Source organism: Galendromus occidentalis, unplaced genomic scaffold, assembly GCF_000255335.2.
Source record: "Galendromus occidentalis unplaced genomic scaffold, Mocc_1.1 scf7180000077433, whole genome shotgun sequence".
NCBI classification, from domain to species: Eukaryota; Metazoa; Arthropoda; class Arachnida; order Mesostigmata; family Phytoseiidae; genus Galendromus; species Galendromus occidentalis.
The window spans coordinates 300,938-311,382 of record NW_003805421.1 but is presented as its reverse complement, the minus strand read 5'-3'; the positions used below and the strand labels follow the sequence as shown (position 1 = coordinate 311,382).

At 51.4% G+C, this 10,445-nt stretch overlaps 3 protein-coding genes across 3 annotated transcripts in view; 2 read left to right on the top strand and 1 right to left on the bottom strand.

Annotated features, from left to right (window-relative positions):
- arr (low-density lipoprotein receptor-related protein 6) overlaps nucleotides 1-643 on the bottom strand; it is a 7,886-nt gene extending 7,243 nt beyond the window's left edge. Inside the window, exon 1 of the mRNA XM_029111335.1 lies at nucleotides 532-643. The gene's annotated coding sequence lies outside the window, so the exon portion shown is untranslated. The remainder of the gene's footprint in view (nucleotides 1-531) is intronic.
- Nucleotides 644-5,174: 4,531 nt separating this feature from the next.
- Nucleotides 5,175-7,891, top strand: LOC100897740 (uncharacterized). Its single transcript, XM_029111334.1, has 6 exons — nucleotides 5,175-5,255; nucleotides 6,415-6,593; nucleotides 6,701-6,854; nucleotides 6,972-7,161; nucleotides 7,236-7,444; nucleotides 7,542-7,891. The coding sequence occupies exons 2-6, from the start codon at nucleotides 6,432-6,434 to the stop codon at nucleotides 7,889-7,891; spliced, it is 1,065 nt and encodes a 354-aa protein (XP_028967167.1). The 5' UTR covers nucleotides 5,175-5,255; nucleotides 6,415-6,431.
- Nucleotides 7,342-9,209, top strand: LOC114827979 (zinc finger protein 184). Its single transcript, XM_029111330.1, has 5 exons — nucleotides 7,342-7,444; nucleotides 7,542-7,760; nucleotides 7,855-8,253; nucleotides 8,433-8,563; nucleotides 8,673-9,209. Exons 3-5 carry the CDS (start codon nucleotides 7,953-7,955, stop codon nucleotides 9,171-9,173), a joined length of 933 nt encoding a protein of 310 aa, XP_028967163.1. The 5' UTR covers nucleotides 7,342-7,444; nucleotides 7,542-7,760; nucleotides 7,855-7,952; the 3' UTR covers nucleotides 9,174-9,209.
- Nucleotides 9,210-10,445: the final 1,236 nt, after the last annotated feature.

The following is a 10,445-nucleotide window of genomic DNA, read 5'->3' as shown; positions in this document are numbered from 1 at the left end:
AGAGAGAGTATCGTCCCGCAGAACATTCCTCGCGAGTCCACGATCGCGTCACGAGCTCTTCACCGACCATTTTTATGGTATGACGACATGAGAGCGCATAGGATGACCATTTTTTTTATCTAGATCAATGATGAATCCTAGCAGAGCATCCGGTCCCTGTTGACGGCGGCTCTTCCCGTTCGAGTGTATCGTCTCCCAAGAGGCTAGGTAATTGAAAACGGCGACAGCCCGCCACAGCATTGGGTCACCGATTGGATGAGGGCTTTCCCATAGCTCCAGAAGCTACAGGATTACTGCATCGTGAGTCGAAAGAGTAAATCCAGCAGGCAGAGCCCGCCAACACGTACTTCGGAATCTCTCCTCCTCTTGTTTCGAAGTGGTGAAAAAGTCGGCACCGTATTTCGAAGCGGAAAACTTTGAATAAACACACCGCGCTGAAACGAATGCTGGAGGCTGCTCCAACCCTCCGAGCACCTGTGGCATGCGTAGCCGAGCCAGGCAGCGGAATTCTCTCAGTTGACTCTCACTTACCGGTTGAATAAATGTAGGATAAGGCAACAGCCTCAGTGGTCTTATCGACGACTACCCGGGTCAGGTTCCTCTCCAGATCCACCGCTCGGATGTCTTTCCGGTTGGCCAGAATCATCAACTTTGTCTCGGCGTTCGCCAGATGACCACAAACGAATATAATGCCCAACATCAAGTATCGCTGCATGTCCGTCATCTTCCATGCGGGTTGCCGAATCCGGCGTGCTCACTTCCGATCACAGAATTACTAAAAAAATAATAATCCTCTCGAAGTTGCACAGCTTTCATCCATGCACCATGTCCTGGCGAGGGTGAAAACGCTGCTTTACACTGTCACATGCCGATCCGGTTCAACTTAAGTGGTGTTCGTTGAGAGCGTCCATCTTCCCGCCACTATCGGTGCTCACGGTAATCCGTTTCGTTCACTGCGCGGAAGGGTATGACACAAACGAGAACTTCCAGCCGATGAAAGGCCGAAGGAATTCCAAGCGAGAAGATCGAGACGAAGCTCACAACTCACTCACGACGCTTTGTTTATAGCAGCTCCTTGTCGTCTTCGTAGAGAGAGAACCCATAGCACAGCGGCGGAGGCGGCATCAGCGGTGGTGGGGGCAGCAGCGGCAGCAGCCACGGAGGAGCACCAAGCTCACGGACGGCAAACCAGAGCCGGCGGCGGCGCGCTGCCGACAGCAGGGACGTCGCATCCGGATTGCAGAGTCTTGGATAAGAGTACGCGGAGGATATACTATTTGAAGGAGTCGCTTGAGATATTGTTGGAAAAAATTCTGCCATTCTACCGAAAAAACTGGCGCATTAATCAAGGGTGAGAATCCTATAAGAATAAATAATTCAGCGACTGGAATGTGAAAATGATGATGATGATCCTTGAAGATAATCTCCACCGAATGAGGCGGCTCACCCATTTGACGCGTTCAACTCTCATTCTGCGAGGCAGCCAGGAGCTGGGGACCGATGACGTCTTCCCCTGGGATGAAAGAGGAATATTGCGGTGGAAGAATATTGCGAGCAAGTCCCGGGATCGGTATGATTCTCCGCTGGAGAAGAATCGAGCTGCAGCATCAAGCGGAGGAGCCTAATAATCTAGCGAGGAATGAGAGTGTCGCGAGCGGAACTCGGAATCGCCTTCAGCTCTCTGTATCTGTGGTCGACTTTAACGATCCAGATGGAGTTGAAGATGCCGAAGTGCAACTATTCTCTGAAGTCTCGCTTGAATGCATTCCAGGGGTAGCCAAGGTAGCCGCGAGACGAGGGGTGGGGCGACCAGTCGAGAGCCTCGAATCGTAGAGGGGGTCCTAGAAAAATTCCGAGATGCGCGCGAAAAAAATCGAGAACTCAGCGAGAATCATGGTGATGCGGAATTCCGATTAGAGCTGCCATTGCGAGGAGCTCGGAGGGTAGACCTACAAGTCGAGTGCTCTGAGCATATGGCATTCCGAAAGCGAAACTCTCATGTCGCTTCGTGAAAGACCGAGAAAAGACACCAGATGGTGATGCCTAGGCTTTGCGAGAAACCGTGAATTTCACGGGAAAACGCGTTCTTTGACAGCGGTCTCTGGCTGTCCCGTGAAGGATACCATGTCGAGAGAATATCGCGATTGCGGTCAATAATCGCGGAGGAAAATCCTCCTATAATTTATGTGGAAGTTGTAGAAAGATTTCGTATGTATTGCTTGCCTTCGATCTGTACTCGAAAACGGTGCTGCCCGCGTTTACCAAGAACTTACGACGGTACTGTAGCTCACTCTTGGGTCCAGGGAGTATTATTGGGTGTGGGAAGTATGCTCCAAGATATCGGGAGCAAGGATCCCGGGATTTGGCTAGAATCGGAAGTGCGTTCTACATCTCATGTCGCTATTCCTGTTCTGGAAATGCTCGATTCGGGATCGAAAGTCCAAGGGATGCTTTCCTGCGCCGCAACTAGATGGCCTAATCCACTCAATCGGTGGATGGAGCTGAGTCAGACTTCTCGGAGGGATTGATCGGTGTCGAAGTAGTGGAATGGAGGTCGAAGGGGGGGAAGGCGACCTGATAATATCCGAGAGACCCTTCAGCCAGCAGAAGTTGAGAGCAAGAAGAGAGAATCCCCGAGAACTCCTAGTAATCTGCCGAATTCCGGACGCAGGTAAAAACGTTCGATAAATAATCGCGATAATGAAGCCTGATGAATAAGTTTGATCAAGCAAAAAAATTGATGAGTCAAGGAGATTATCTTGCTCCTGGAGACTGAATCCGGATTCGAGGAACTCCTTGCTGAGTTCCGGGGCGCACCATTCCCATCGTCGTCATTGTATACATACGAGCGCTGATTCGCCACCTAGGGCTGCATTCATTTCAGCTTCACTGGCGACTCGTTAGGCTGACAGCACGTGGCCAGTCCGAAATCATGCGCGAAGCCCACCGAGAACGAGTCAGTCTGTCGGCTGACACATCGAGACTCAGACACTGCCTCCGGGAGGAGCGAACCAAAGCTGATGCTCTCCGGAGTTCTTGGTGCAAAGCACGGATCCGTCGGTGTCTGCCCCGGATTTCCCTCGTCGGACGGGACGCAGCGATTCTCCCCGTTTGAACGATTGACAGAAGGCGGGGAGAGAAGAATTTCTTGCTAGAGATTGACTACTCAATTCACTTCGAGGTCGAGAAGGTATTCCTCACCTCGAAGTTTTGCCATCGACGGTAGATCCGGGCTGGAGGTTTTAGGATGCCCAAACGCGACGGAGGTGTTCCGCCGAGAGAGTGTCCCATTCCTACTGAAGTTTTTCAAGGGGGAAGCTCGCACCGTCAGTGGCAGATTTACCCAGTAGGCTTAGTGGGCTATAGACTGGGCGGCTGTTTTCGGGGGGCGGCGGAGTCCTGGTTGGAGCTTCTGTGAACCTCGACAACTCGCTCAGTCGAACCATTCGAGACCGAGACGAGGACGTCAACTCTGTCCATGAGCTTGAAGCTGCCAGATTAACGGCGGGGAGCCGTCCCAAAACTGAACAGCGAGATATAATTTCTTGGATGATCCCTGAGATCATACTCGATGAACAATTTTGAAAAAGAACTTTTCCTTTTCCTCTTCTGGGATCGACTGAAAAAGCGGAGACAATTTCCAAGTCTACGGATCCTTAGGATTTTTTGGAAAGGAAAATAAATCTTAAAACTTGGTGCAAGCGCCGAGATGAATAGGGGCTCATGCCCAGATGAGTTGTATCAGGGCGGCGGTCCTGATTGAGACTGGGGGCGGAAAATTCGTGAATCCGCCGCTGCGCATCGTGGTCAGCGGGCAGGAGACGCGACGCGCGGGGCGGCTTTCCGGGAACTGCCGACCCGTCTCGCAATTCATGACGATCAGGTTTAAGCTCCCCACGATGCCGAGTCGTCGACAGCGGTAACCTCCGTTTTCCATGCAATCGCCTTTTCGGCATGGAATTTGCAGCGACGTCAATGGGTCTGAGCAACACGGTACGTGAAATAGCAGGTACATGAACTCGAGGGAAGCAAGCCTGACCGTAGAACGTGTCGAGGCTCGAGTTGGATGATTTCAGGAGGTTCTCCTCACAATCAGACAATCCTCTCGCTCGCTACTCCATCCAGATATCGTTCTCCGAGAATTATTCCATCTGGATTCCGCATTTCTGTGTCAGACCATTTCTGTGTCTGTGGAACCTTCCAAGGAACGAGTGTCAAGGAGGTTGGTCGAGTAAGAATGAAGGAAAACCATGCATTGTATCAAGGGAGAAGTGGATCTCGATGCCCAAACCCATCGAAGATAAATCTCATCATCTCTCGCATCGGTACCATCAGTGACGCTCGCGATCGCCGCGCATCTCTGTTGCTGGATAGTAGCTCCGCGTCTCTTTACGATGCAGGCTGAACCCCCCTACTGGGTTGATACTCCGAGAGGACTGCCCTCGCAGTGCATCGACTAATCGACGTCGACCTTCGCCTGAAGTCTTTTCCAGACATTCTTCGGGTACGAAAGAGGTGAGTGAGTGGGTATTCGATGGAGCACTGCGGTCCTCGGAGCAACACACAGCCATGCGCCGCGAGGCGGCCATTCGGGAAGCGGAGAGTTCTTCCTCGATGATCTTAATCGTTCAGCCAATCTCCGTGAAGATCGCTCGTGGAGCTCCGATTCCATTCCTCGAAGAAGTCCTGACCTCATGAGAGATCGCATAACGTTTTCGAAATCGAGCAACCGACAACTGCTGATAGCATGGTAGATGATTGGTCCTCGCCTTCTTCTCTCTCTTGATCCGATAACGAGTGAGGGAACTCTCGGGCGGGCTATTTCGAAAAAACGCTTGGAATTTCAAACCGGTTGCATTTCCGCACTTCAATCGAATAACTGGTGAGTTATTCCCTCCGGAGGGGGCTGATACCCCGCAAACTTGAGCATAGGGACCAGTAATCATGATTTCCGTTGTTCTATTGCTGATTCCGCCGCGTCGATCACTAACGCCCAAATCGGGCACTGGTTTCGGAAAAATTGAGGCAGAACGTCGTCGGAACTTCAACTCGAGCAAACTCGTGATGAGCAAGCCTTATTGGAGGGTACCAGTCCAACGGAGACAAATTCAATACGAGTTCCTGGTACTTTCTCTGAAAAAGAATCCTTGCCAACCCCCTTCGTTTTGTTTTGCGTTTAAGCCTAGCGACATCTTAGGCTTAAGGTGTGGTGAGCGTTGCGAGCGATCGAAACGGGTGATTTGGCGTATTCAAAGGTAAGAAACGTCTGTGCGTGCATTTACGGGGACTCGTCCCGATCGATGGAGGCGTTTTTTGCGTGAAAAACTTGCCCAGAGCTCGGGTCCGTCTGCTCAGATCGGCGTCTGCTCGAAGCTCCCTTGTTGTTTGTCTGCTTGGCCAGACAGATTTTTGCGGGTTATACACAAAACAAGCACCAGATAATCAGTCGTCGTCATCACGCGCTTCTTCGTCACGGTACCCGATGTCAACTTCTCAATGTTGACACTTCGCAACACCGTCTGACAATCGACCAAGCCGACTCGTCGCGATCCGACGACTCGGCGCTGACCAAGCCAATCAAGCCTCTGTCGAGAGGTCATGACATCATATGGGCTTTCCTTAATTCATTCCGGTTCCTTCCTGATTGGAGGACATCCGATCCTCCCGCTCCACGCTCCTCGATCCGTCTCATTCGATCCGATCCCCAGCCTATCAAATCGAACGTCTCTCGACCATTAATGGACTCTTCGAGGGGTTTTTGGCGCCACCGGGCGCCGTCCTCCTCGTGGAATCCACTCTGAAGAACGGGTCCCACGTCTCGGCGATCGAAATTAGGGATGCATAGGAAGCTTGACACGCTTTGGAAATGTTTGACTCAGCCGATTAATCATTTGTTCGCTGTGTCCATCATCCGTTTATACTCCCTAGCTTCCAACATTCGTTCGTCATCATTCCTCTGCTGCGCCGCCGCCGCAATCATTGTCGTCATAGCTGTCCTTTCGGCTAGTTGGTTGTAATCGGATTTCACTGGACGGTCTATCGACAGATAACCGAGTATATCCCGCAATTTATATCATTCGAGCGGTAAATCTCGAGTTGACCAATGAAAAAAACCACTGACCAGTTCGAAGAACCGCACGAGCGTGCTGAAAGCGGAGGACTCTCAGTCACAAAGATATCGGGAAACGATCATCGGAAGTTCATGAAACTCGATCTACGGAGTAGATGTAGTAAAACCATCGATTCCGAATCTCGCACGTCTGCATCTCTCGTGAAGATCGAACGAGACTTCTGCTTGATCATCCGAATGCAGATGTTGTCTGATCATGAGCTATGCGGTCGACCGATACCTAAGCGATAGAATGGGATGCCGTCCTTGAACGGATTAAGGCTCATCATAATTTTCCTCCACAGTCTAAATTCCCGACACCATGAGTGGAAGTAGTCACGGGGAGGTCGTTATTATAGAAGAAGGGGAGATGGAAGTGGTGCAGCACGAAGATCTCCCCTCGTCCAAAGAGAAGAAATCGATGCTGTCGATGTTGGCCGAGGTTGCGTCGGCTACCCTGAGCACTCCGAATGCGAAAAACAAGGTAATGCGCGGGAATTAGAGCCATCCCCCTCGACAAGCCGGTCGTTAGGTTGGGGTCACTCAGAGGAATTGGATCGCTGGACTTATTCACATCGATGATTCTTACAGACGTCCAAGATGACGCTCGAGCAAATCAAGGCGTTGAAACCTTCGACGTTGGTCGACCTTTTCGCCATATACAAAACCGATGAAGCTGGCACCAAATTCTGCTTCATGTGTCGGCTGCTGCCGGATAAATGCAGAGCTGCTTTCTGGAGCCACAGTGAGTACTAGGCTCCCTTCGAGCGTATTTTTGCTGAACCCATGACAGGCGTCGCTAACTCGTAGCGTAGTCCAAAGGCTTCGGGTTGCTCTAACTTAAGCGTCATCTCGACTCCAGCTGGGAACGAAGTCAGGGCTCGTCAGCTCATGCAGTGTCACCTCTACGAGCACATACAAGAAATCGAGAAGGACGCTTCAATAGTCCAGGTGGAAGAGGGGGATCAGGTCTACGAAAACTCCGAAGTCATCGAGGTCATCGAGATAGCCGGACGGCAGAGGACAACAAGTTCTTCATCTGCCACTCTGAGGTAAGGCTTGTCGACACTGAGGATTCATTGCAATCGATTAACAGTGCGAACAAACAGGGTCTTCGTTCCCGCAGCGCCTCGGAAGTAGAAGATAACGACCAAGACGGAGAGCCCTTGTTCCACCCACGCGCGTTGAATCCTCTCGAGACTGGCGATGATTGGACCACTCTTGAAGAGCTCTCGGATCACTTCTATACCCATCCGTGCGGGCCCGCCGAAGTCCCGCGGGAGAAGCACGTCACACAGGAGATCAAGTTCGAAGCGGACGGTTCCCATAACCTAAGTAAGCACGGAAAATATGCCGAGAGCTTCATTCGGACCTCTCTCTCTCAATGTATCCCGATGACGTTTTGTACTCACTCGATATCCTTCAACCGCAGATCCGGAGCCCCCCGTTTGTATTTCTACCCCACCGTGGCCTTCTATCTATACGCCTTTGCTGCCGAATATTTCCGAGATCGAAAACATTCGAGCCGAACCGATACCGGAGTCATCGTCCGAAGAAGAAGAGGAAGAGCCGGAGGAGGTCTCTGTCCAGTATGTTGTTGAACAGGTTCCTCAGGAACAGTACGGCACCACTACGAAATACGTTTATGAAGGTAACATCGAAGATACCATGCAATTTGTCAAGACATTTCACGTCATTCCTGAATTGAGGCAACGTCGATCTGACGGGCCGTGTATGCGTTCCAGATGCGAGCGGCGTGCTCTACGAATGCCAGGACAATAGCGTAGTCGAAGCACAGGAGGAAGTTCAAGCAGTCCCGAGTACATCCTCCCAACCGCGTACCATGCACATAGTTGTTGACCAGGAAACCGGCGAGGAGTACGCGGTCGAGTATCAGGATGAGAGCGGTAATTACGTCGAGGACGTTTCCTACCAGAGCACCGGTAGAGAGTACGAAGGAATCGGTGATTCGGAGAGCGTCGTTGTTTATGCGGATGGCTCCCAAGAGTATCTCGGGGAAATCGAACAAGTGGAGTGGACCGAGGAGGAAGTGGCCGAACAAGAGATCTCAACGAATTTCTCGCCATTCGAGGGGAAAGTTCAGTACCAACAAATCATCCAGCCGCGACAGGTCAAATCGAGAGGTACGTCGCTCGTCAATCGTGATTTCGCGTCTCTCCCACTCGTGTTCACGGAATGGAGAGACTCGTCGAATATTCGTCGTATTTTGCCATCGCGATGAGAGCACCAGGAAATTCCGGGCTCGCATTCCTCCACGGGAAGAACACACCCGACCTAACCGATTTGGGGTTTCCCGATGCAGGTAATCGATCTCGCCAGATACAAATCGGCTATTCTCAGCCGACGGAAGAGCAAGTCAACATAGTGGGAACGATCCAGACCGACGAAGCCGCCAGAAACCACAACGGACGTGTTATTCCCGAATGGGAGAAGGTCAGTAGTGGTCATTCCATGCGGAGTCACGTGTCGGGATCAGGAAACTCGTGCTCCTCGGATTTCCGAATGTGTAAATCGGAATTTTATATTTATCGTTCATTTGCAGCAACTGGCCATCAACTACCTGAAAGCGCTGAACGAACGCACAGAGCCCGACTTCGTGCTCCAGTGCAAAATCTGTAACAACAACAAAACGTACACGGCGGCGGCAACCCTCATTTCTCATTACCGGGGTCACGCGGGAATCAAACCGTTCACATGTCAGATCTGTGGAGCGACTTTCACGAGACAGCATTCGCTCAAGTACCATCTACTTATCCACAACAACGCATCCAGATTCACTTGCACGGCCTGCAGCCGTCAATTCAGACATCCGTCGCACTACAAAGAGCATCTGCGAAGGCATACAGGCGAAACCCCCTTCGAATGCAGCGACTGTCCTCAACGGTTCAAGACCCGCAACACATACAAGCGTCATTTGAAGACCCGACACAAGAAGCTCCTCAGCAAGGACGGCATTACGGTGATGGAGTACGCCGAAGGCGATCCAGAGGGCGAAGTTGCTGAGATGGTGGTTATCAAGGAGGAAGACGACGACCTATTGTAAATAAATTGTAAACGGCATCTTTCAGTTTGAATAAAAATCCGTATTAAGGAAGAGGTTGCATTCGCAGTCCTGCCTCAAATATTTGCAGTTTTCCGGGCTACGTAAAATTCCGCTCCGATCTACCGTCAGTACCTGGTCATCGACGCCAACTGCTTCAGAAGGCGCTGCGAGCAAAGGCCTTCTTACGGAGTAAATTTCTTCAGGCTTTGAATCATTCCTGCTCATTCTTATGCTTCTGGCTGACGTCCCGATCGAATCGATTCAAGAAACCGACTCGTAACGGGACCGTCGATAATGATTTACCTCAAACACTGAGTGGCCTTCGCCTCGGCGTGTACGCAGACGGTGAGACTAAATACATTCTAGCTTTGTGTGGGAGGCGCTCGTCATGGCGTTTTGTACCTTCCAAAAATAAGACCCAGTCTCTCCGTCGTCGTCGGAGGAAAACCAGAAGGTGTCTATCTTAGTTGTTCGATGACGGAAGAGGGCCGTAGGGGCACGTGTATGGGCCAGTGAGCGAGGGAACCTAACCAAGAGTAGCGCGGTTAAGAGGTGAGCTCGCTTTCTACTCCTTCCCGGAGAGTTTTCAGGGAAGCCCTTGCCCGGTATCGGTCCCTAAGGTGGTGGTCTCTGCTCAGTTCCCGCATGCAGCTCTGGCTAGAAGTTTTCCCTTTCTCCCCTATGAGTCGGTCTGGGAAGAGAGCTTCTATATCTCAACTCTCTGGCGCGCGTGTGCCTCTCTTTCTGAGTATGCTTCGCTGTGTTCCGAGCATTCGGACCGTGCTTCTCTCCTTCCCGTACCGTTTCCATGAGCATTGTGCATGAAATCTAACTCGAAGTAAGCCGGGAAGAATCAGTTCGAGAATCCGATCGTGCAATCGCAAACGGGAAGAGGTGATACACGGGCGACAGAATCGAACGAGTTTGAAGACGAAGTTCAGTAGTCGTGAGGCCCGTATCGAAGACGTTCGCGAAGGCGTGAAGTTTGCGTTCGGAATTCTTCTTCCTGATGAGAGCACGTCGGAGGAATAGCTCCGCGAGGGCGCAGAATCCCCCGTCGTGATCCCCCAAAGATCTGTGAAGCTGATTGAGGTGCTCCGCTGGAGTAAAAGATTCTTGCGGACCCGACTTCCAAGCGCAATGAATCTCTTTATGGCATTGATCGCCATTCTCAACGGTGGTGAAGAACCCTCTCGCTCCATGCCTTTCGACGAACGCGACGACAGATCGATCTGAAGAAAAATCGAAGAATCTCGGTTTCGATCGAGTATT